This window comes from Carex rostrata, chromosome 22 (assembly GCF_964058835.1).
Source record: "Carex rostrata chromosome 22, lpCarRost1.2, whole genome shotgun sequence".
Classification (NCBI taxonomy): domain Eukaryota; kingdom Viridiplantae; phylum Streptophyta; class Magnoliopsida; order Poales; family Cyperaceae; genus Carex; species Carex rostrata.
The window spans coordinates 6,140,855-6,168,206 of NC_135939.1; the positions used below are offsets into that span (position 1 = coordinate 6,140,855).

The 27,352-nt window shown below is 36.2% G+C and overlaps 1 protein-coding gene across 2 annotated transcripts; it reads left to right on the forward strand.

Annotated features, from left to right (window-relative positions):
* Positions 1 to 14,040: 14,040 nt before the first annotated feature.
* LOC144574105 (ACT domain-containing protein ACR4-like) lies at positions 14,041 to 17,636 on the forward strand. Of its 2 annotated transcripts, none has more exons than XM_078323967.1 (8): positions 14,041 to 14,215; positions 14,547 to 14,619; positions 14,722 to 14,767; positions 15,124 to 15,241; positions 15,355 to 15,434; positions 15,538 to 16,137; positions 16,240 to 16,341; positions 17,005 to 17,636. In XM_078323967.1, exons 1-8 carry the CDS (start codon positions 14,212 to 14,214, stop codon positions 17,374 to 17,376), a joined length of 1,395 nt encoding a protein of 464 aa, XP_078180093.1. In that variant the 5' UTR covers positions 14,041 to 14,211; the 3' UTR covers positions 17,377 to 17,636. The 2 variants fall into 2 exon arrangements, with proteins under 2 accessions (XP_078180093.1, XP_078180092.1); XM_078323966.1 differs by lacking the exon at positions 14,041 to 14,215 and adding an exon at positions 14,289 to 14,328.
* The last annotated feature ends 9,716 nt before the right edge of the window (positions 17,637 to 27,352 follow it).

Sequence of the window (27,352 nt, forward strand, 5' to 3'; positions counted from 1 at the left end):
AGCTAAACCATTTCTTTGAGTTTGGTTTTGTAAAGCAATTTTATTTTTGAATTCATAAAACCAACCATCGGGTCCTTTAAAATAGGTTTTGTTTGACCCTTTTGGATTAAGAGTGTTCCCATCACTATCTTTATAAGCATTTTTGTTCTTAGAAATTCTTTTATTGTATTTGTACCTAAATGCATAATTTGTTGACTTTTGATCTTGTTTAGCATTTGAGACATGAGAGGACTTCAATTTTGATGATTCCTTGCTCAAAGGAGTTAAACCCTTTTTAGTAAAAAATTGATAAGTTGAATATTGTTCACAATTAAACTTTAATTTGGCATTTGGAATACTTGAAGTTTGAGAATGTTCCCCTTTTCCTTTAGGGCTTAGCATGTGATTAGATTTAAGTGAGGATTTACCCTTCTCAAATCCAAGACCAACTCTATCATTTTTATAATAGGATTGATCATGTATCAACTTGCTCACATAATAGGGATCTAGACTAGTGACTTTTGATAATTCACTAGGAGATCTCAATGCCCGAATTTCAGTTTCTAAGGTTTGAACTTTAACTTTAAAAATGCCTATTTCACCTAAGTGTGATGCTTTTAACTTTTTATTTTCAAGTTCTAACATGTCATTTTTAGCAATTAATTTTTGAATAATACCTTCCTTCTCAACCAAGATTCTATTGGACTCATCAAGGAGTGATTTCAACCTAGATTCATGATTATCGTGCATTAGAATTTCATTTTTGAAAGTACTTGCATCATTGGTGTCTAACCTATTGGTACACAAGTCATTGTTGGTCTCATTTGTGATTACACAAGTCAATTTCACCACTATACTCTTCACCACCTTCATTTATACATTCAAGTTCGGTCTCATAACCATCAAGACTAAGTGTTGAATGTACCTCACTAGCGAAGTTTGTTGAGGTGTTGACTTCATCATCTCCCTCCTTGGCATTCCTTGATTTAACAAGCTCCATGAGAAAGTTGATGGTTGTTTCATCGGTGATGTTCTTGCTAGCTATAATTGAGTCTATGTCAATTTTCGAGGGACCTTCATCTACACTTGTCATCAATGCAAGGTTGATCTCCTCTTCATTCTCCGATTCCGTATCGGATTGTTCCGTCTCACTATCCGAGAACAAAGCTTGCATAGCTTTGGCTTTCTTCTTCTTGTACCCATCATACTTTTGTCTTGGTTTTCGATCTTGTTGTGCTTCCCCATCCGTGTTCTTCAATTGTGGAAATAGCTTGAAGCATGTTTGAATGGAATGCCCCTCTCTATGGCAAGCGAAACACATTAGCCTTTTGTTCTTCTCTTCTCGTTCCTTGTTGTATTTTCTTTCAAAGTCAAGCATTCCTTGAAACATTTTGGATAAGAGAAGGGCATCCTTGGATGTTTCATGATCAATTTTGTTGATAAATTGATCATTTGAAAGACGGGTGTTTGAGGAGCTTGGAAAGTTTCGGTTTTGTGCCGGAAAAGCTACGGTTTTGGACTTTGAGCTTTGCTTCAAATCACCGGATTGTCGAAGTTTTTCTTCAAAACTCCTAAAATGAGCATAGAGGTCATCCGGTGTGAATGTGTCGTGCGTGCCTTGGATTGCCTCTAGAGCACTCACCAACCCGGACCATTTATCCCTCATGAGCATCACCCTCAATAGCTTTCCTACAAGTTTATTGTTAGAAAGTGGTTCTCCCAATTCGGTAAACTCATTTTGGATATGCATAAGTCTATTATACATATCCTCAATGCTTTCACCATCCTCAACCTTAAAGGTTTCAAATTTTGCTTCTAAACCGGTTATTTTGGTTCGTTTGATTTGGGTATTGCCTTCATACCGGTTTACAAGAGCATTCCACATTTCTTTCGCACTTGATGCACTACCAAAGAGTGAGGCTACCGATTCACTAACCAAATTGAATATGGCATTGGTTGCTAGGTCATTGTCTTTCTTGGTTTGTTTGGAATCAACAGTCTCAATTTTGGCATCGGTTGAACCCTCGGTAGCTACACTTGTGTATGTTGGTGTATACCCTTTTTCAACCACATACCACACCTCAAGGATATTCAAGTAATTAATCATGGTTTTCTTCCAATGCATGAAATTTTTGGTGGTAGTACCAAAAACTAGGGGTTCTTTCACGGATCTATAGGGTGCCATTTGTCAAGTTGATCTAATCTCCAATTAAGTGTGTCTTAATTTGAGTAACTTGCTCTGATACCACTTTGTTGCACTTAGGGGCACCTTTAATTGCTCAAAAACTGAAATTAAATTGCAATTGAAAGTAAAGAGATGAGTTTAGAGAAATTTGACACGGGGTGATAACGGAGTTCGGCAAAACAAAGGCCTACGTCTCCGGGGCTTCGCAACCTTGTGAGGTGCGCCTTCCTATTACCCAATACGAAAGGATTACAACTTGTGAACCGTTGAGCCCTTACACACCAAGCGGGAAATCAAACGGCCAACTCAAAGAGATGAGAACAAGGTCTCGATTGTCTAGGAACACAAGAGAAACACTCAATAGATCACTCTAACCTAATCTATATCAAGATTGGTGAAGTAGGTTTGAGGTTGCTTGAGGGATTTTGAAGTTTTAGGCTCTCACAACAATGGAGTATGCTAAGCTCTCAGAAAATCACTTTTGAATTAATTAGGGTCGGCTGAGATAAGTGAGAAGAAAACCTCACTCATCTATTTATAGTGTCAGCTCAAAAATGAGCTGTTTGAACCAAAACGTTACAACGTTTTATAAAACGTTACAACGTTTTAGTTCAAATTGCGATTTAGGGTTTAGATTTCTGACAGCTCAGCAAAAAGGTTCAAAAACGTTACAACGTTTTATAAACGTTACATAACGTTTTGTGCTGTAAAATCTTGATCAAAAACAGGAACAGTTTGAAGCTTAGATTTAATTAAAACGTTGTAACGTTTTATATTTGAAATACTGACAATCCTAAAACGTTATAACGTTTTTACAAAACGTTACAACGTTTTATTTGTTTTGTACACCAGTGCTTCTGCCGTTTTTAGTAATCCTAAAACGTTGCAACGTTTTGTAAAAACGTTATAACGTTTTAAGTTATTTCTGTGTTTTTAATCAATCTTTTACTTAAGTGTTTTTGGCAGAATTAAAACGTTACAACGTTTTATAAACGTTACCAACGTTTTACTTCTGCAAAAACATCCTCAAACTTATTTTACCACCTTTGATTTTACAATTTGTCTTCTTGATAAAAGTCTTCATGATTTCTTCAGTCCAAGCGTATCATTCTGTAATTCCAACTCTTCTTGGACCTACATAATCTTAAAATAGAAGAAATCGTAAAATTCAATAATTGTATGTTTTTACAAATTAGTCAAATAGACGAAAATGATTATTGTACGAACAACAGTAATATTCGGTCTATTCAGCCGAATATTCGGTCGAATATTTCTATTCAGTTGCAATCCGAATAGAAAATCTATATTCGGTCCGAATATGCAGTTTAGAGCATATTATCAGTTTAGAGTATATTAATAGTGATAAAAATACTGATTTAGAGTATATTAACAGTGGTTTATATCACATATTACTGGTTTGGAGTATATTAACAGTGATAAAAATACCGATTTAGAGTATATTAACAGTGGTTCATACCACATATTACCGAATAATTGTTTATATATATATATATGAATTCTCATTTCAAATCTGTATATGTAAGTCCGCATAAAAATCTGCATATGCGGTATGTAGTGGCTTTCTGTATACTACATATAAACCGAATATTAAAACATTGCATATTATCCATTTTATTGTCGTTATATTAAAATACATTATAAATTCATAAAATACCAATATTACCCTTTTATTAAAAAGCATAAAACGTCCATCTGACTCCAATTTGAATCTAAAAGATTCCTCTACTGTCTGAATTGCTTTAAGAACTGTATGTGATAGGTCAGCACGAACCTTAAAGCGAATATGCATGGATATTGAAATAACGTGCATAGATCTTAATGCAATACACACAAATCAAAATTGCTTTATGATTCGTGCACTCTAGATCAGCACAAATCTTGAAGCAAATAAGCACATATCTTATTGCGATGTGCATTGATTGGACGGTAGAGGAACCCTTCAGATTCAAATTTAAGTTCGATAGGGTGTTTTATACTTTTAATAAAGGTTTTTTAAAATGTGTTTTAATACAAAAAAAAGAGTAAATATGTGAGTTTTTGAAGTTTGAAGGGAAAAATATGTAATTTTAAAATTTAGAGGAGAAATAAGTACTTTCGAAGTTTTTGAGGGTATACGTGAAATTTGCCCATTTTATTTATTTATATACAATCCCAAAGCACTGATGACAGATCTCAGTACCTCCTCAACCATCATGACTCACGACTCGCAATTTCTTAATTAGAAATCTTGTGATCAGAATTCGTGCCAAAATGTACAGGCTTATATATCATGAACTTTATTTCTAACTTGAGTGAGTCTATGGTACTATGCATATTACGGGTTGGCACCGTGTCACGGCTCTATATTTGAGTTTTCAAATTCTAACGGTCGATCCGAACCGTTCATCTTGTTCTCCATATTAATATGTGTTTGTAGACCAAATTTTACATTTTTTGAAATTTTTTTACTATTTTTTTACTTTTTGGTGACAGCGGATTACACCCTATGTTTTCAAAGTCCAAATAGTCGATCCAAACCGTTCAACATGATGGATATGTTAAAATGTGCTTGCATATCAAATTTTACATTTTTCTGAATTTTTTTACTATTTATTAAGATGAGTACAAAAATTCAATGGTCTAAATATAGCGATTTTGTTAAATACTTAATAAATAGTAAAAAAATTCCGAAAAATGTAAAATTTGATCTGCTAGCACATTTTAAAATATTCATTATGTTGAACGGTTTGGATCGACTGTTTGGAATTTGAAAACTTTAAAAATAGAGAGTGTAATTCGGTGTCACCAAAAAATGATGTAATTGGATCCCTCCTCAATTATATATTACAGAATAAAGGATAATTTATAATTTTATAATAAGGCTTGCTAGCTATTCTCAGGGTCATTTCACCTCCGATCTAGCTTATAAAAACACACCATTTCATTTACAATTTTAATTTTGTTTCTGTCAAATATCAATTATATATAAATTTGATCCAAAATGACGTAGACACTTATGAATATTGTCATATGCTTTCATTAATAGACGAGTTAAAGTCGGAATTGCTTTCATTAACTAAATGGATAATTTCAATTTTAGTTTGCCAGAAATATTCTATCGGCCCATGGGCCTTTTAGGCAAAAGAAAGAAAAAATCTAATTCCACCAAAAGTGTACAAATAGGTACAATTGTACAACTCGTAGTCACAGCTGAAAGAAGCAATTTTTCTTCCTTTGTCCTTTTTTCAAAGGAAACATAAGCAACACTTTTTTTTTGAGTAATTACAATAAAAGATTTTTCTCATTCAGATTTCAAACTCATGACTTCTTACATAGAAATTATGTGTCTTTGCTACTAGATTGAATGCTAATTCTTCAATAAGCAACACTTCAACACCACAAAACAAAAGTACTAATTGTAAAATCATGTAATTCACATGATAGCAAGGTATATATGCTCTGGCAACTATATTTTAGTCTATCAAGCCACACAACAACATTGAAAAAAGACAGTTCAAATTCGAGTTATTCTGGCTAAGGTACAGGAGCATTACCGGAGGGTTGGCTGCGGCATGGAATACGGTCCCAGTTTCAAACTCCTACAAAATTTTGATAAGAAACTAAAACCGGTTGCGAGAAATCTTAGACAATGGGCAGAAACGGTGTTCGCTAAGAAGAAAACTTACTTGCTCAATTTAAATTTTAAAATATTAAATAATATGTTAAATAATTAAAAGGTGATAGTGGAAAGAATGTCAAATTTGTATGGAACTATTGGATATTGTGGTGTTTTAACTGATACAAAAATTAACTATTTCAAAAATTTAGATGGATACATTAGAAATTTTTCAGTATTATTTCAGTACATGAAACCAGCAATTACAACACTTTTTTTTAATTTTCTATATTTTTAAGCATAATATAGTCCCGAGTTTGGCTAGTATAACATCAGTGTCATTTCAACCTATATAACACCAACTCTAAAACCTATTAAATCGACTTCAAACGGTGAATTCAAACCGTTCAAACCGACCTACTTCATTAGTTGTGCATTTACATGTCAAATTTATAACTTTTCGAATTTATTTAGTATTAAGTCAAGCAGTCAAATATGTGAGTTTTTAAGTTAATTTTAATACATTAATTTTTCAATATTTTTACCGCTTGATTTGATACTAAAATAACTCGAAAATATAAAAAATTTGTATGTCAACGCATCACTCATAATGTAAATCAATTTGAACAGTTTAGATTAGTAGTTCGAAGTCAATTTGATAGATTTTAAAGTTGATATTATATAACATGAAATGACACTGATATTATATTAGCCAAACTCTATGATCCCACAAGGAACTGACCTTGTCTAGTTCTCTACTATGACGATGCTTACGAAATGATGTAGCCTTGTTTGTTGTCAAATTGTTGGGAAGGCGCTTTCCTTTCCACCGCTTATAGCTCAATAATCAATTTTTTTATTACTTTCCAATAGAAAAGTGTTATCTCCATTGTTAAAAAATTTGGCTTTCTGAGTTGATTGGCTTGATATTTGTGATTTTTCAAATTGATTAGTACCACAAGAAAACCACCATGGGCCAATAAAATTGAATATCCAATGCAAAAGAAATATAATAATAAAATTGTACTTTTGAGGGGGTTTACTAATATAAATGCTGACTCAATACCCATGCGCATTTTGATTAACAAATGCTGACTCTACCACTTGCACCGGATAGTTTAATTAATTAATTATATAAATGAACATCCATGCATGACCCCTTGCTTATTTTTAATTGTTTTTGGGTACCTAATTCAAGCAAATAATTAATATCCACCTGGCAATACAACTTGAGAACACTTGTCGCCGAAATCTGTATTTATATCATAATAAAAAATATAAACCAAAACATCCTGATTTTGAGAGAATTCCACATCTATCTGGGTCGCCAAGTCAATATGCAGCTCCTTCTTGTTAGGGGAAGCGTATCCTCTGCGGAGGTTTTACCTGCGGAGCTGTGCGGTGGTTTTGATCTGGTTTGTTCGTTTCGAATCGGATGGACCAGATCAGATCTTGCCCGAATTTTAAAAAAACTCAAAATTTGGTGAACCCTTAATCCAGCCCGTCTGATCCGAAACGAACGGACCAGATCAAAACCACCGCACAGCTCCGCAGGTAAAACCTCCGCAGAGGATAGCGTTTCCTTGTTAGGAGGGGTCGGAGCGCAGATTGGCTTGGCGGTCTCCCAAAAGCCCAAAAATGCACTATAATACTAAATTTATTTAGGTTTAGAGAGACCTCCAAATCAATTTGTCCACCTCATCTCAAAAAAAAAAAAAAAAAAAAAGTGATTTGGAGGTCTTGGACGTGTTTTGATTTTTTTTTAAATGATATAAACAAAAATTTCGGCACTTGTCAGTGTCTGATGTAAATAACACGCAAGTACACGAGTCTTTCTCATTTATTTTAAAAAGGGGGCTTTGTCTGCTGATTTAATTTGGTTTTCACTTCTCACTAAAATACAGTTTCAATCTTTTGAGAAAAGCTAAACATTTTCTCAACTACAACATAGGTGATATTGACACAAAAGGTTTAATTAATTCAATGCAACTTGGAATGTTGTTCATATAAAAATTAGACTATGTTGGTGGGTCAACAAGGTAATTAGCAAATAAATCAGTGTAGTACCTGTCAGGGGCCCCAATTATATATCTAACTTTAACTAAAGCCACCCTTCATTTCCGGAATCCGAATCTACTGTAATTCGAGATCAATGAACAGTGATTCTGAAATTTTTGCAATTCAAATTTAGCTGTCGAACTATTTTGAGATACGTGCATGAGAAAAACAGTTGTTTCAAGATGTGTTCTCGAAAAAAATCCGACGGGTGAATTTAGAATTACAGAGATTTCAGAGTATTGCAGCTGATTTAATTATTTTCTCATTTCCGTATTTGGTCGATTGCTATATATGAAAGGGAATATATCACATCAGGATGCTTTCACACTTTACATAATTCCAAATATGGAATCTAATTTATATCAACAAATAAATGATGCATTCACACTATGCTTTATGCTGAGCTAAAGCCTTAATAATTCATTTAAACAGATCTTCGATATTGGATTGAAGTAACAACATATTCACTACAAAATAAGAAGCGTGATAAATTGTGCATAGTAAAATTAGATAAATTATTCTTGTACCATTTGTTGTGCATCATTTATTGCATCCAACAATATTTATACTTGCAATAAAAACTATTTATATTTAAACTGTTATACAAAGCATTTATCACTTTTTTATATGATCATAAGAAAATTCAAGTTAAAAGATTTTGTTGAAGTGAAAAACTAGTTTTTGGTTTAGTGGTAAAAACAAATGGTCTATGTGAGAAGTCATGGTTTTGAAATATGAATGAAAAAATCATTTGTTTTACTAATAATAATATTAAATAATTAGGTGACTTGACCTCCAACTTTTACTCAAAAAGATTTTGTTTAAGTGAAACATAAAGCTTTCAAAATTTTGTAATCCTTGTAAATATTTTTTATCATTTAATATAAATATTTTTTAATAGAAGTAAAAACATATTTAGAGTGCAGATAAAATTTTGGTTTATCTTGTTTCACTTTATTACAACCTAATTTGGAGGTAATAAAACAAAGGTTTAGAAGGCTAAAAGTGATTAAAAGAGTAACATATATTAACTTTGTCTTCCTATTAGTATTAAATATCCAACTCAACTAAACAATAATAAGTTATAAATTTTTCTTTTTCTCCTCTTCCCCTGTTTCTCTATCATGCACTTCTATTTTAAATTAGAATTGCTTTGCGGATTTTGTTCTAAAAATATATATTTATTTAAGAAAATTCAAAATTCAAAATAATTTTTTTGAGGAAACTTGTGGAAAAAAAATGATATATATGTTTTTCGAAATGTAATGAAAAATGATATGACAAGTTACCCAAGAATTCCAAAGAGAAAATTGCATTACTTTAATGAGTTTTGTTATATATACATTTTTTTTTTATGGGCAACAATTATATTGATAAAAAAAGTTAATTACAAGATCTAAATAACGATAAGAAAAACATAAGACAAATAGATGCAATAAGAGTTTTTTTTATATCTTAGATGAGTAAGACTTTAGGTGTTATGGATAGCACAAGGTATTTCGTGCTACATCATTTGTATAAACTTTAAACTTCGATTTAAGTAGCTCAATAAATTAGTTATATAATAAACTTGCTATTGTTGAAATTTTTTTTACTATTTTTTATGATTTATCAAAAATATGACAAAAAAATGGCTTAAAGGTAAAAGAAAATTGCCAATATTTCAAGTCGTTTTTTACCATCTTTCATAACTCATAAAAAATAGTAAAAAAATTTCAAAAATAGTAAAAATTGGTATTCTACAAGTTCATTATATAACTAATTTACTAAGCTACTTAAATCGAAATTTGAAGTTTATATGATAAATTTTTGAGGCCCGGCATGGAATGTTATGCTATCCATAGCACCTAAGCCTTATTCATCTTAGATTATACCATCTTAAAAGAAAATAAACAAAACAACCAGTTTTTTTTCTTCAGAAAATTCAATTTTTATCATGTCCGCAGTTTGAAATGGCGGACCACACCTTGGTAGGATTTTCAGAGCCATGATGGACCGATATGGTCCGCTGTTTGAAACTGCGAACTAAATTTGGGTATCCACAGTTTGAAACATAGAGTAGAAATCGAAATTTCAGAAGAAAAAAAAAACTAATTATTTAGTTTTATGTTTTGGAGATGGTAAAAATAAAAACAACTAAGGGCGTGCTCCGGAGAGGGGGAGAACCCCTTCATTAAAGGGAAGGAAGGGAAAATCCGCATAATGACGGGCTGTCCACACCGTTTACCTGCTCCATAAGAAGAGAAACAGAGAGGTAGCAGAGGGGAATGATTATTGTTCGGAGGAAAGGAGAGAGGAGTGTTGTGTTGATTTTTGGTGAAATTTGTCATCCCCGAATCAGAGTGTAGAATTTATTGTTCGGAGAGAAAATTTACTCGTTTCTCTTCCTCTATGACCTCCGGTTCAGATGCACAACCTAATAAATTCAGGAGCCATCAGGTGGTGATTAGGGCTGTAAACGAGCTGGCTCGGGCCGAGCTGGGCCTTAGCTCGACTTGTTTATTTTGGCCCGAGCCTGGACCAAGCGAGCTGGACCTAGGTCACCCGAGCCAAAATCTCTGGCTCAGCTTGTGACAAGCCAGCCCGAGCTAGCTCGCGAGCTGACGAGCTGGCTCGCTGGACTTTATTATACAAATTCAAAATTAAAAAAAATAAGAAATCACATTCAAAAAATTTAAGAAATTGTTCAGCAGGCACATCTTCAAGCAACTAAAGCCCATATCTTTTCTTTCCAAACCGAAAATACATCAATTTTGCATAATTGCGTCTTTGAAAATGGGACTGGACTTAAAATTATACGGGACTAAATCCTAAATCCACTGTAGCTTAACGAGCCGAGCTGGCCCGGTCCGAGCTGACCTTTGGCTCAGCTCGTTTATTTTGGCCCGAGCCTGAGCCGAGCTGGCTCGTTAACAGCTCGGTCCACTACCGAGCGAGCTGTTAGCGAGCGAGCTAGAGGCGAGCCACGAGCAAGCCGCGAGCTTTTTTGACAGCCCTAGTGGTGATGATAAAGAAGAAAAAGCAACATTGGACTGCTGACGACATTGATGAGTATACATGATTAAGAAGTTTGTAAACTTAAAACTTTCTTTATGCATTGCAGATTTATTCCACTACTTGCGTGTTAAGTTTAATTAATCATAATTAACAACTACCAATACATATTGACAATTAAATTACAAGACTTAAGAGATTTTGAGCAAAATTCACTTGATATTTGAAAGGAAAAAAAAAAAGATGGTTTCTCTCACTTCCTCTTATAACCAAACAGGTCTTTGACAAGAGAACCCTCTTCTCTATTCTGTTGTCGACATGCTGAAATGGTTTTATTTTAATGGTGCTAGAGGCGAATTTCGATTTTGATAAATGGCTAGCTTATTGTCGGTTTCACAGCAGTTGGAAGTTGAAATAATTTGTCTTTTTCCTAATTTATTATCATTTATACTTTTTTTCTTTTTGTAAATTTGATTTTTTTTTCTTTTAAATGAAATTTGTTGGCTGGCAATCTGCGGCCGACTTTAATAACAAGACAATTCCAATGTCGAATCAATCTCTACCTAATACTCAATTCTATTTAATTCTATTTAGATTAAAATTTCATTAATTTCGCATTTTGAACATTTAAGATTGACACTATAAAATGCATTATCATATTATTATTATTATTATTATTATTATTATTATTATTATTATTATTATTATTATTATTATATAATATTAGTGTTATTTCAATCTATATAATACCAACTTTAAAACCTATCAAATTGATTTTAAATGACGAATTTAAACCGTTCAAATCGATCTACTTCATTAGTTGTGTGTTTACATGCAAAACTTATAATTTTTTAAATTTATTTAGTATCAAGTAAAGCGGTCAAATATTAGGAATTTCTAAGTTAATTTCAATGTATTCATTTTTAAACATTTTTTACCACTTTACTTTGTACTAATATAACTCAGAAAAATAAATTTTGTATGTAAACACATCACTCATAAAATAAATCGGTTTGAATAGCGTGGATTCACCACTTGAAGTATATCCAATAAATTTTGGAGTTGGTGTCATATGACACCGATGTCATCTAGACGGACTCTTTAGTAAAAGTTGGAGGTCAAACCACTCAACTATTTAATATCTACAACGGAATTGCTCCTTCCAGATTTCAAACCCGCAATCTCCCACACATAAAATATTTTTTTTGTCACTAAACCAAAGACGAGTTCTTGCATTACCATGTTACTAAATTTAGATCATCACTGATATTAGTATTATATTTGGTCCCCATTACATGTCATATCATGATTAATTGGTAGGTAAATTATGGAGGAAATTATTTGAATCATTTGTTGACAAATCATGTTTCTATTGTACATGTTCGTCAACCCCCCTTCTTAATTTTTTGAGTTCTTTACTTAATTTTTTTTAGTGGCTTAATTCTTTAGAATAATGGTTTTTTAACGTAGATAAAAAATCTCCTTCTTTATTCTTTTTTCGTTTTATTTCTTAATCTTTGTCCAAATTCTTAAACTATCTTCAAAATATTATTTGCCTCTTTGAACTTTTAAATAGATAACAAAAAATATTTCAGCCAGACAATTGGTCAATTTTCTCAAACAAAATCTAAATTTTTAGAGCAAATGATTTCTTATGACAGTTCCAAGCAAGCATTGTTGAAATTTTGATTTTAAAATCTGAAATTCGATAAATAGCAGAATAAACGATAATTTTTTTAAAATAATATATTTTGGAGGTATTTTAAAATAAATATGAGCTCAAGATAGAGGGGGTACAAAAAGCTCGTAGTTCATAATTCAATTGAGTTCGATTTGGAAAAAAAATTGATTCGAAACAAACTCGAACTGAGTCTGGCTCGGTTCGAAACTCTTCTTTTTAGTTCTAAACCTTGCTTCAATTTCAAACCATTTCGGTTCAAAAGTGGTTCGAATCACACCGAATCAAACTCAAACTCTTCTTTTCAGTTCGAAACCCTGCTTTAATTTTGAACTAGTTCGGTTCAAAATTAGTTTGAACTCGAACTGAATTAAGTTCGATTCAGTTCGATTCATTTGTAGCTCTAGCTCAAGAGCATGAATATTTTGTCAATTCATTAGTGTTTCTAAGATGTTTTCTCTCAATTGAATTGAATCTATTTATACCAATCGCAATCAACGACATCATATATAGATTTGTGCTAAGTGCTACTACTAAAACAAATATTATAGCATGAAAAAGAAAAGGTTAGGTAGGTGTCGGTGGTCAAACCAGTAACTAATAGATAATTGTCAAGAAAAGAGATCAATCTTGCTAATCACGCAGTTTGTTATTTGGAGAGAAAGATGTACACAAATTTTCAAAGAAGAAGCATGTAATCTGATGCAATTAACAGAGCAAGTCGAAAAACACATTGAAAGCTTAAAAGTTCAAAAAAAATTTACCTTCTGAGTTTGTAGTTTTCTTTTGTATTTCTATCTTTGTATTTTCTTTTCATCTATTTTTTATTTTTTTTTATTTTATTTATGCTCAAATGTTTTGAACATAATTGTGTTTTTTTTTTTTTTTTTTTTAATTCTGATCCCTTGTAACTGCAAAATAATTAATAAAAAAGGGCTAAATCCTATTTTCTTTGTCAAAAAAAAAAACTAATAGATAATTGCCATGAACGGTATTTGGGTCAATTCAATGGTATTTGCCTTCACAATTCACAATAAATAAAAAAACATGTTAATGTTTTTCCAAAACGGTTTTCTAACAAGCATCACACATCACTTATTTGCTTGGGGGAAACAACTTGAAAAATAGAGCAAATCTCAGAGCGAAACCAAGCAAATAGTCAAAAGGCTGACAGATTGGGCTCAAGATGGACCACATAATGATATGGAGTATAAGATGACATGGTGAGCCGAGTGCAATCATACCGTACTTCCATAAGTGACAGAGACGAGCAAAGAAAAATAAGTGGACCTGGGCGGCTCGGCAACAACCTTGCTTTTTACGGGTCCGGATCCCCTAAAGTAACTCAATTTTTTAATTTTAGATCTATACCGTCCGATTAGAGGCGGAGCGCACGGGGCTCTTTTAATCTTACGGTCCGATTCGAATCTGGCCGACCAGATCTAAAATAAAAATTGAGTTACTTTAGGAGATCCGAACTCGCTTTTTACGCTTTTAACAAATAAAAGGAAAGTAACTTGCAGAGAAATAGGAGAAGGCGGTTTGAACTAAATTAGTCGCACGCGTGTGAATAAAGAAAAGCAGTGGAGACCAGAGAGCAGAGAGGGTTCCCTCCTTCGCATCTTTTTTCCATTGTGGTGTTATGAGCCTCAATCTTATCTAATTAGTTGCAGATTGATAGGCAATACAGCTAAAGCCACCATGGGTATGTTCTTATCTCTTAGAGAGCTCGAAAATACAAAAAGGAAATGTAAATTTTTTCTGTGTAGTACAAGTATTGTTCCCGTGATTCCATGACTAATTGCCCCCAACTTAAGAGTAAGGTTTCTAACTTGCTTTTCATTTGGAATTGTGAAAAGACAAAACAACAAATAACCTAATTAGATTCATCAATTTTGACTTGACTTGCTCATAATTGCTTTATATTTTCAATAGTTTTCTGTCGATGAATTTGTATGTTATTTTCTCATAGTCGATTCTGGTGCTTTGTAGTTGCAAATCAGAATTATTGAAAACCCCTTTTTAATTTGGTACAGGTGTATTATGTACTTATGATAGTGATAGTGATGATGATTACGAAACATTTGTCGAGAAGATGAATCCACCTCGGTACTATCTCATACACTCACTCAATAAAAAATAAGATATGTAACGAACTAATTAATAAGCTTCTTTTCTAATGTTTACTGTTCCTATTTCTTTTATAATCAGGGTTGTAGTAGATAATGAATCATGCCCGAATGCAACAGTTATTGAGGTATAGTTTTTACATGCTTCTTAATATTGTACTCTTCATAATCAACATAATTGCTGGGTAGAGGTGTAGGTGAGTATCATACTTCTGAGCATGTACCAGCTTTGCAGAAAATTTTCCATGCTTTGTAAGTTGCTGGTTCATGAGCATAATTCTTTGAAAAATATTTGAAATTCTCAAAATAATTAAAATAGTTACATCAGCTACTTAGTGCAAGAACCAGAAAAGAAGAACTATTACTATATGCCATTGGCTAGGGGAACTTTTTTTTTACGTCAACGAAAATTAAAAGCATTTTCATATTCTTATTCAAGAAAAGTGGTTCATTTATTGATTATACTGTCTTTTCCTCTCGGTAGGTTGGCAGTAAAGCAAATAAGAACGGGATACTGCTGGAGGTTGTTCAAGTGCTAACTGATCTGAATCTTGTTGTTACTAAAGGTTATATTACACAAGAGGGAGGCTGGTTCATGGATGGTACTGTACAAAGTTCTGTTGTTCTTTAACATTATTTACAAGACCAAACTTAAAAAAACATTATTCAACAAGACCATAATTAATGAAAGATTTTCTCTGCTCTTTAATACCAGTTTTCAGTGTGACGGACAAAGATGGAAACAAGCTAAAGGACCAAACAACTATTGAGAAGGTTGAAGGCCACATTCGTAAGGTTGCAACACTTGGTTGTTACTTTGCAAAATATTGAATAAAAACAAAAAAAAAATATTATTTTACGACACTACTGATCTAGCCCTACCTGAAATTTTAAACAGTCACTAGGCGCGGATTCATCATATGTGCCATCAAAGCGGAGATCAGTAGACGTGGCTACTTCAACAGACTACACAGTAATAGAGCTAACCGGCAATGACAGGCCAGGATTACTTTCTGAAGTGAGTGCAGTGTTGTATGATCTGAATTGCAACCTAGTCAAGGTCGAGATATGGACCCACAATACCCGTGCTGCTGCTATCCTTCATCTCACTGATCAATCCACCAACTCCCCTGTCAAGGATTCTGATAGACTTTCCATGATAAAAGAACGCCTGAACTATGTGCTCAAAGGGAGCAACCTCTCTAGAGGAGCCAAGACTGATGTGTCTGTGGGGTGCGCCAAAAATATGGAGAGAAGGCTCCATAAGCTGATGTCTGACGATGGAGATTTTGAAATTGACAGTCAGGATGTTGCAGGAGGCAAAACTAAGAGGCCTAGTGTGACTATTACGAATTGGAATGACAAGGATTACTCGGTTGTTACTATAAGGTGTAAAGACCGGCCGAAGCTTCTGTTTGATGCTGTGTGCACCTTGACAGATATGATGTATGTCATTTTCCATGGCAATGTTGCTGTTGAAGGTTCTGAGGCATATCAGGTATCAATCTGATTTCTTGATTGATTTGGCTGATTTGGTGTTGACAGAGAGAAAAGATAAAGCAATGGGTTTTAATGTGGTTATGGTTAATTGCTAATACAGGAATTTTATATTAGACATGTTGATGGTTCAAGAGTCAAGGACGAAGATAGAGAGCGAGTAATACACTGGCTCAAAGCAGCTATTGAGCGTAGAGTATATGAGGTAAAGCAGACCCCTAAATTAGGTTTCCTTGTTAGCCGCCATTTATAAATTTTTCCAATTAGCTGCTATATGTTTCCATTGTCTTGTTATTTCTTTTTCTATTTTTTCTGTTTTAGGTTTTCCTTGTTTTATTGTTAATCACTGAGCATATTCATCATTTTTTAAATGATAGACCTGTCCATTTTAAGCATCTTAGATTTTGCAGTGCTGCCTCCTGTCCGCCCTCCTTGGAAAAAAGGGAATGTGGTTGATAAAATTTTGGAATGTATAGAAGACTTGTTGAACCTGAAATGCTTGCACACTTTCCTTTTCCTTTTGTTTTCTTTTGGGGGCTTTTAGGTTCATTGATAACCAGATGCTATGCAAAAGCACCTCTGTTTTATTCACAACAATATTTTATTCTACTTGCATGCAGAATGAAATGTCATAAATTTGATAACAATTGTTTGCTGAAAGTCGAATAATATATATATATTTTTAACTGGAGAGATTTTTGCTAAAATCTTTGATCTATTGATGAAAGGGCAGAGCAAACAATGAAAAGAAAGGGAAAAAGATCTCAGGGGTTTACAAATCTAATAATTAGCAATATTGAGTATGATCAGGATATTTATGTGTTATTTCTTTCTCATTTTATGAAGAGCTAAGCTAAATTGTTTGCAGGGTCTGAAGCTGGAACTGTCGACACCTGACATAGTGGGGCTATTAAGTGAAATGACCCGCATCTTTCGTGAGCACAGCTTGACTGTGACCAGAGCAGAGATCTCATCAGGTGAAGGAAAAGCCATTAGTACTTTTTATGTGCGTGACAACAATGGAGACATAGTCATGCAAAAGACAATTGAAACTATTAGAGAAAAACTTGATCAAATAGTCAAACAAAAGACTATTAGAGAAAAACTTGATCAGTCTGTCTTACATGTCGAAGGTCAAATTGAGCAAACAAGTAAGTGTACTAAGCGATCTCCCATAAATTTCCTTTTTGGTGAATTGTTTCGGGCCATGTCTTTAAACTTTGGCAGACCTGGTTTATAATCAGTTACGCAACCTGTCACTCGGTTCCCTATTTTTGATGGGGAAGAAAGCCGATGGGTGATGTTACTAGTTGTAAATATTGTAGAAATTATCTGGTGTGTATATATATAAATGTACAGCTGTGTATAGATAGCCATAGTTTGCAGTACTTAGTTGTAACTTGTAAGTATGATCATTGTTGTTGTAACTCTAGAAGCAGGTATTGAATGCTTGTCTAGATTTAAGTTTAGTGGCCTAAGTTATATAATCAGGTTCCCTCATATTCTTCTTTTCAAGTTTCACAACACAAAATTGAGGCTTACTTTTAGACACAATCAGTTACTTGAGTTTCACAAATTATTAATTAAATTCCAGTTTTATTAGAAACTTAACAAAATTATGGCAAATTCTTGATTTAACAGAAATGCAGAATAGAATAAACTCTTCCCTTTAATTGTCTTTTATTTGCTACTGTCAGGATTTTTCTGTCAGAAGGAATATGAAATTTTCTTAGCAGCACAAAAGTAATGTCGAGACTAGTAATCAGAAAAATAAATAAATAAATGAGATGAGTAAATTTTCTCAAATTCATTAAGAATTACAATGAAAACTCAAGACAATCAAATTCATATCTTCATTTATCTCTATTTTTTTTTGTATCATATAAGGAATGTTATTTATCATTTAATGATTTTATTTAAGTAAACATGACTTTATTCTCTATTTTAGGTATACAAATGCATACAAATTATCAATGTTATTAGAACCGGACCGGACGTCAACCCGGTAAAGCTTCGGGTCAATGGTTCACTGGTCGGATCGGTGGGTTAATCGGTTCAATTGCTGATTTTTTTTAAAACATTTATAACTTATTATGCGAAAGCAAAAATGATTATTTTACTTGAAACTTTGCCTGATATATGACTTTATTCTGACATCAAGGCACCAACTATTCTATCTTAGTTCATTTACAATGAAGTCTGAATTCTGACATATTTTCAAAACCATCAACAAACCAGAATAACCATGTCTGAACTCATAATAGGCATTGACATTTACCATAATTCATCCGAACCATTATTAAATACTAGAATGTAGCAGAAAAGTCTTTGAACAAATTAAAATTTCAGCAGAAATGAATCAAAACACTGAAAATTTATAATTAAACATGTACATGCCAGAAACAGTACCGGCTAGTTAGATTGAATTTATTAAAATCAAAGTCGATTTAACCTCATTACACCAGACATCTTATTTCTCAATTCAGCTTGAACTTTGCAGCAATTACATAAAATATAAAATATATATTTGTTGAGACTTGAGAGAGAAACCCATAGAGCACACCAGTCGGTATTTTCATTTTATTTCATTTCAAAATGGTACACACAAGTATTTTTGTGATTCATCTATAATTCATGAAAATAACATTTTTTTTTAATTTTGTTCTTCATTCGGATTGAAGGAGACCAGTCAGCCTGTGATATATCAGTCTTACCAGCACTATATGTAAACACAATTTTTTTTATTTTCAGTTGTATGTAAATCCAATATTATATTTATTGCTCATACTACATTAAATACCAGTATCAAAAATATGTTAGAATGTTCCTACGAATGAACTGACATTGTAATACATTAACAATCATTAAGCCATAAACAAACAAACAATAAAAGCCAAAATAGTAAAATGTAAGAAGAAAGGGATGTCAAATCACCTGATGCTATGTATACAAAACTTCTTTCTTGGGAATAGCTCAAAAATAGCGATTTTTGGGTTAGTGATTGAGAATAGTGCTAACCCAAGAGATTCAAGAATAGCACTAACTTTGTCTATTCCGAATTAGTAGAAATGTTGTTTGGATTGTATGTTAGGAATAGCAAATGGAGGGAAGACATATAATAATGATTTATTTGTTTTTATTTTTTCAACTAACTTTTATATTTATAATGACTTGTTAAATATATATAAAGCATCATATTTTTCAATAATACTTCAATCTAATATTTAAACTAATATTATTTTATTTTTAAATTAATATTAAATTTAATACTAATATAATATTTAAACTAATATTATTTTATTTTTAATTTTTAATATTTAAACTAATATTATTTTATTTTTAATTTAATATTTAATTTAATATTTAGTTTAATACCAATCTAATATTTAAAGTAATATTACATTACATTTAATATTCAAAAAATATTATATTATATTTATTTAATATTCAAAAAATATTATATTATATTTATTTAATACTAATATAATATTTAAATTAATATTTTATTTAATATTAATCTAATTTGATATTATAGTTATTTAATTATTAATCTAATATTTAAATTAATATTATATTACATTTAATATTTAAACTAATATTATATTACATTTAACATTTAATATTTAAATTAATATTATATTTATTTAATACTAATATAATATTTAATACTAATCTAATTTGACATATGAGAATAGTTGATAATGAATAAAATAATATGAGTAAGTTATTATTTTATTAATATCGCTAACCCAGCCATATGAGAAATTTGCTAACCTACCTTTTTGTTGGAATAACAGAATAGCACATTTTCTGAGCTATTCTTATTTTCTGTTTTACGTTTGGATCACACAATTTAAGAATAGCAAAGCAATTCTTGAGTTAGTGCTTGATACGGGCTATATGAGGTAGCAGGCGGTATGCTGGAATAGGGTGGAACTGGGCTCGTCCCGCTATAGATCACAGGCCAAGAAATGGTCAACTCAAAGAGATCGAGGGACGATCTCGGATCCTGAACTCGGAGGTCAATAGATTACCTCGGAGATAAGGGAATGGACCCCGGAGATATCGTACTCTGTCCTATCTGATATCTCGGAGTATGAATATAAGAAGACAAGTGTGTAAAAGACTATGGGTGTCAGAGAGTAATGGTGTATCTCTGGCTTCGCCCTTTTCCTGTGAAAGGGATGACTTTATATAATATTTTCTACGTACCGCCTTCCCCCTGCCAGGGTAAGACAGAACGTGAATCAGTTATAGGGTTATGTGAGCGTGGCCACTTATGATCGTGTGATCGTGGCTGTTAGGAAGACGAGGTCAGTAACCGACGCGGCTACCAGTTATAAGTGGTTATTGACTCAAGGGAGACTTTGGGGCTTTTATCCCCCGAGGCGTAGGCTGTCTAAGCCGTTTATTGGGCCGGCTTATTATGGGCCTCAATCGTGGACTTTGCATTGCATCCCGGGTTGGCCTCGCAGAACGAGGTCCTAATCCCGGCCTTGTTCATGGCCCAGATTGAAGCTACATGGGCCGCGGAACATGGCCTTATCATTAGCCCCCGAAGTCAAAAGATATCGCATACAGATGCTTTTGACTTGAAGTCATTCATGAACACTAAGGCATAAAAAGAAGTATCTCGGGATGAAAAATAATTTATTCTTGTTACTTTTCTCACCGTACATTTATTGATTACTTTTGCGCATAAAAAGTTACAATAGATCCCTAAGTCGGAAAAGATTATTCAGAATCAGACTGCCATTGTTTGTATTTCTTTTTCGGAGTGTATCGTCGTTTGGACAAATATTTCGCACATGGCTGGCAAAAGAAGGTTCGCCACCTCGGGTCATCTTCATCTTTTGGTAGGTATTCCGTTATACACGGGGGATGCCATGCTTCTTTGCATTCCAAGCATGTGAACATTTCTTGTCGTTTCCCATACTGTTTGCACGTCGGACAAAAATCTACCTTATCTCGGGAAGAAACGCTGTTGTCCGAATTTTGTCCGAGGTGGGTGCTCATAGCGTGTTTTCTGAGTTTAGCGGCATATGTCCGATGTTTTCAGATTATATATAATAGTACAGACAGACGCAGTAAATTTATTAATTTACACGGATTCCGCCGTTCGATACGCGGTAAATTTATTAGTATACTCGGATTCCGCCGTTCAATACGCGGTATGTTTATTCGCGTGTTTTTTTTTTTTTTTTTTTTTTTTGTAACTTGAACGGTAAATGAAAATAATGTGGGATAAGTCGGGGGGAAAGGAATTGTTATGGTTCGTTACTCACCCCGTGGTAGAGCCCCCGAGGTACAAATAATTCATGTGAAAAAAACAAAATATTTCATTCACAAGTTGAAACATTGGATAGGGTCATATTAGTCTACAACAAAAGTAAAAATAGTGATGCCCCGCATGCATTTCGGTTTCCATGCTCGGCAAGGAGTCGCGTGTGATGTCGCTTTTGGACAACAACAAACGTCACACCCAACGAGATGGGCCTAACAGGGGAAGGAAGCATGTAAGTGTGCTATCCCTCCAAGAACCAGACTCGTGGGGGAGGTGGACATTGCCACAGGAAATGTCCCGGCTTGCGGGGGTCCTCCCTGGCAATCCACCTCAAACACGAGGTATGGGCCTTTTTCCCACAATACCAACAGGATGGCAAGCGGGTCCCGACATCCAACTTCTTGCATACCTCCCAGGTTAGAAGGGGAACACCATACACATCTCGCGGCCCGGTGTGCAGGAGGTCATCTTCGTCCGAACTACTGTGCTCTAGCTCGACCCAGTTAATGGCGTCCTCCTCGGGGGGTTGTTCTAATTTTATCCCCATCTCGAGGAGGTCACCTAGGGTGAGTTTCTCATTATCGATAACCCACTCTAAAGTATCAGGGTCCCAATATTGTAATAACCCCTTTTTAATTGCCGGGGTTATTCGGGCCCTAAGTCCTGAGTGGGATAAACTGGAAGAGGTGGTATGGGGAAGCCGCGAGGTGGAACCCTCGGGCTTTATCCCCAGTAATTTGCGTTTAAGGGCTGCTCGTGTAAGGGGCATAGTGAGTATTTCTCCGAGATAGGAAAAAGAAGGAGGAGTTGAGACATGCGGCTGCCGTGCGCATTGTGGGGGTATTTATAGATGGAAATGTTATCATGTTGGTAATAAATATGGTAGGACCCACAAAGACCTTCGTGCCTCGGTAAGGCGAGGCGTCGTCAGATTTGACTGGATTTGACGAGAACCTTCGAGGTCCCAAGGCGGCGTCATTAAATCGATGTGACAGCGTTTCATACTTTCGAGAATAGCAGGAATGTCAGTCAGAAAATATTAAATGCTCTTGGAAATCGGAGCATCACAGTTTTTCATAATATGAAAAAATGGAAGAATGTAGGTAATTAAATTATCAGGGCAAAATAACACGGTGAATATGAGATGAATCTCGTCATACATTCCTTAGAGGAATTACCTCAAAACAAAATGTAGCCCTCCTACAGGTCATACATCGAGGAGAAGGAAAGGAAACAAAAGTTTTTTTTTTTTTTTTTTTTTTTGAAAGTCGTTTGAAACCCCCGGGGTGTGGGGGTAATAACAGAAAGGGTTGTAATAATTAAACATGGCCCTCCTGCTAGGAGGGTATAACAGTTGTTTGCGAAATTGTTCCCCGGGTTGTGGGAATGCAACAGATATTTATGTAAATTATTACCTTTCTGCTGACAACCCTTGTTCGTATTCTTTTGCTTTTGTGCTTGAAATAGTGCTGTATTGTATGTTTTTTTTGTAAAGGGGAAATACTTCTCTTTTCCATCTGTTTTTACCTTGATACCGATGATGTATCACCTTGTGCTTTGTAGTGTAGAGGAACAGTACTGATCGTGTTGATCCGCGAAGTTTGTTCTATCGTCGGAAGAGCTTACGCTGTGTGCGGGCCTCGAGGTTCGTTCTGCGGCTATTTTGAGCTTTCATTATTAACGGATCTCGCCATGCAGTTTGTTGCGAGGTTCAATTCGCGGCGACCTTTTTAATACGTGAGGTCCGATCCGTCGCCCTTCGGACTTTCATTGTTTATGGACCTCGTCGTAATGTATGATGCGAGGTTCAATTCGTCGCTTATAGAGCTTTCATTTTTTATGAACCTCGTTTATTATTTTAGTACGTGAGGTCCGATCCGTCGCCCCTTGGGCTTTCGTTATTTACGGAACTCGTCGTAATGCATGCTGCGAGGTTCAATTCGTCACTCATAGAGCTTTCGTTTTTTATGAACCTCGTTTATTATTTTAGTACGTGAGGTCTGATCCGTCGCCCCTTGGGCTTTCGTTGTTTACGGACCTCGTTGTAATGCATGTTGCGAGATTCAATTCTTCGCTTATAGAGCTTTCGTTTTTTATGAACCTCATTTATTATTTTAGTACGTGAGGTCCGATCTGTCGCCCCTTGGGCTTTCGTTATTTACATACCTCGTCGTAATGCATGTTGCGAGGTTCAATTCGTCGCTTATAGAGCTTTCGTTTTTTATGAACCTCGTTTATTATTTTAGTACGTGAGGTCCGATCCGTCGCCCCTTGGGCTTTCGTTATTTACGGACCTCGTCGTAATGCATGCTGCGAGGTTCAATTCGTCGCTCATAAAACTTTCGTTTTTTATGAACCTCGTTTATTATTTTAGTACGTGAGGTCCGATCCGTCGCCTCTTGGGCTTTCGTTGTTTACGGACCCCGTTCTTTAGTCACATGCGGAACATTATTGCATAGCCTGTCAACTTCATCGATGTTACACTTAAACAAACATTATCGAAAAGTACAGCACACAACACCTATCACCTATGGGGGCCCAAGGTTGGGCATACATCCTTTCGAAAATAAAGAGGTAAACAATGCGGAAAACTAAGAAGATACAACGAAATAATCATGGACTGCGATGTATTTCGATATGGTGCTATTCTAGACGTAAAACTTGCGAAGATGGATTGCGTTCCATGGTCGGACGAGATTTCGTCCTTCCATGTCTTCTAACTCATAAGCCCCTTTTCCTCGTGAGCATACGACTCGGTAAGGGCCTTCCCAATTGGGGCCGAGCTTGCTGACGTGCTTTCCTGAGGCTTCAATCTTCTTCAACACTAGGTCTCCTGGTGAAAAGTCCCGAGGTACCACTTTCCTGTCAAATGCGCGCTTGATGCGTCTCTGGTATTCTTCCGTGCGAACTCTGGCTTGCTCTCGCACCTCTGTCACAAACTCCAAATCGGTGGAATGGGCGTCTTCATTGTCATGCGATGTATAGGACATCACTCAAAGGGATGGCTGAAGGAGTTCTATCGGGGTGACAGACTCCATCCCGTACACAAGGTAGTAAGGACTCTGTTGTGTGGCTTCTCTAGGTGTGGTGCGGTATGCCCACAGCACCTGATCGAGCATGTCGGGCCAATTCTTCCGGTTGGCCGCCACCTTCTTTTTTAGGCCGTCTAATATTGTGCGATTGGTTACCTCCGCTAGCCCGTTGCTGGCGGGGTGGCTAACACTTGCGAAGTTGTTGTGGACGCCAAGGTTGGCGAGAAATTTCATCGTGATGGCTGCATTGAATTGCGTCCCGTTGTCCGAGATGATGGCATAGGGCACGCCAAAACGACAGATGATATTCCGCCAGATAAAGTTTTTTGCTGCTGCTGCCGTGATTTCGGATAGGGCCTCCGCTTCTACCCATTTGGTGAAGTATTCAACCGCTACTATGATCCATCTTTTATTTTGCGAAGCCTTCGGGAAAGGTCCCACGATGTCGATCCCCCAAAGGTCGAAGGGCCAGGCCCCCGAGATAGAAACCTGGTCGTACGGGGGAATGTTGCTAAGCCTGCAATGGAATTGGCATTTACCGCATTTTCGGACTAAGTCCACGGCGTCTTGCTGCATGGTTGGCCAGTAAAATCCAGCTCGGATGGCGCGCTTGGCCAGAGTCTTGGCGCCTTGATGGCTCTCACATACTCCTTCATGAATGTCCAGCAGGATCCGCTTCGCTTCAGCTTCGGGTACGCACTTCAGCCATGGTCGGACGTATCCTCGTTTATAGAGACAACTGTTAAAGATGGTGTATAGGGGTGCTATCTTCTTAAGGCACCGAGCTGACAGCGGATCCTCCGGTAATGCGCCCGAGGTTAGGAACGAGAACATGGGCGTCATCCAAGTTTCCGTACTTTCCGCCATTAACATCTCGCGGCTTTCTTTCCCTATACTTGAAGCGGGAACCTCCATTACTATGATTGGTCTGTCTCTGTCGAGATTTTCTGCGGCCCCGAGTTTGGATAACGCGTCGGCTTGGTTGTTTTGCGTTCGCGAGACATGTCGTAGTTGAACCTCGTCAAAGTGCTTCTTTAGAGTTTGGAAATGCTCATGGTATTTACGCAGCTTGTCATCGATCGTTCGGCATTCTTCATTGAGTTGGCGCACTGCTAGCTCTGAGTCGCTGTGCAGGCAGATTTCTCGAGCGCCTACGTCTTTAGCGAGTCTCAATCCTGCGATCAATGCTTCGTATTCAGCTGTGTTGTTGGTGACTGGGAACTGAAAATGCAGTGCGTAATTCAACAATTCTCCTCGCGGTCCAATCAGGGATACTCCAGCCCCTGCCCCTTGTAGCGAAGAGGCTCCATCCACGTACAGTTTCCATTGCCCTTCCGATTCCGCGGGCGCGCCGGAGTATTCAGCTATGAAATCGGTGAAAATTTGGGACTTGAGTGAGCTCTGAGGGTGGAAAGAGATGTCGAACTCGGATAGTTCTAGTGCCCAAGCCAACAAGCGTCCAGATGATTCGAAATTTGCGAATGCCTTTTTTAACGGGACTCCCGTATACACTTTGATTGGGTGGGATTGAAAGTATGGTCTTAGTTTCCGACCTGCCTTGACAAGGGCGTACGCGGCTTTCTCAATGTGGGTGTATCGCGTCTCCGCATCCCGCAGGACGTGGGATACGAAGTAAATGGGCTTCTGTTCTCTACCTTCTTCCCTTACTAACGCGGCACTTACCGCGTGTCCAGTTGTTGCGAGGTATAATACCAGGGATTCCCCTGGTGAAGGTCGGCTAAGACATGGAGGGTTGGCGAGGTATTCCTTGACTTGTTGGAAGGCTGCGGCGCATTCTTCTGTCCATTCGAACCTTGCAGACCGTCGCATCGCTTTGAAGAATGGGAAGCACACGTCGCCCGACCGTGCTATGAACCTGTTAAGTGCGGCTAACCTACCCGTCAATGTTTGGAGCTCTTTCAAATTCCTGGGAGGCTTCATGTCCAATATTGCTTGAGACTTAGAGGGGTGGATTTTTATACCTCGCATCGAGACCATGAATCCTAAGAACTTGCTCCCTGTGAGTCCGAAGAAACTCTTCTTGGGGTTGAGCTTTATGTCGGCCCTGTTTAATGTCGCGAATGCCTCCCTGAGGTCCTCGATATGCCCTGTGTTGGACATACCTTTTACGAGCAAATCATCTACGTAGGCTTCCATATTACGCCCAATCTGCTTATCGAACACTTTATTGACCATATGCTGAAATGTAGCCCCGGCGTTGCGCAGGCCGAAAGGTATCATCTTGTAACAGTATAGTCCAGAGTGCGTCGTGAACGCAGTTTTCTCCTCGTCTTCTTCGCTCATTCGTATCTGGTTATACCCCGAAAAGGCGTCCATGAAGCTCAAGAAGGCGTGGCCCGAGGTAGAATCTACCAATTGGTCAATCTTGGGTAGTGGGAAACGGTCTATGGGGCACGCCCTGTTCAAGTCTGTGTAATCAATGCACATCCTCCAGTCCCCGTTATATTTTTTTGACTAAAACGGGGTTAGCTGTCCATTCCGGGCAATCGACATTCCGAATCTCTCCCGCGTCGAGTAGTTTCGCCACTTCTTTTGTGACCACCAATCGCCGTTCTTCCCCCATGTTGCGCTTTTTTTGTCTTACCGGCTTGGCTTCCGATTTTACATGCAGTCTGTGCTCGGCGATATGCCGCGGGATCCCGGGCATGTCGGCAGCGGTCCAGGCAAACACGGCTTGGTTTTCTTGGAGGAAAGCGATCAACTCGTCTCTAGCCTCCCCCTGAACTGCTTTTCCTATGTTTACCAAGTTTCATTATCCTACTTCGATCTGTTCTATCTCGTCAATGGGCTCTAGTTGGGTTTTAGACTTGGTGACGTCCACAGGGTCTAGCGGGAACTCAGTGCCCGGTGGCATAAAATCTGCACTGGGCTTTAAATTG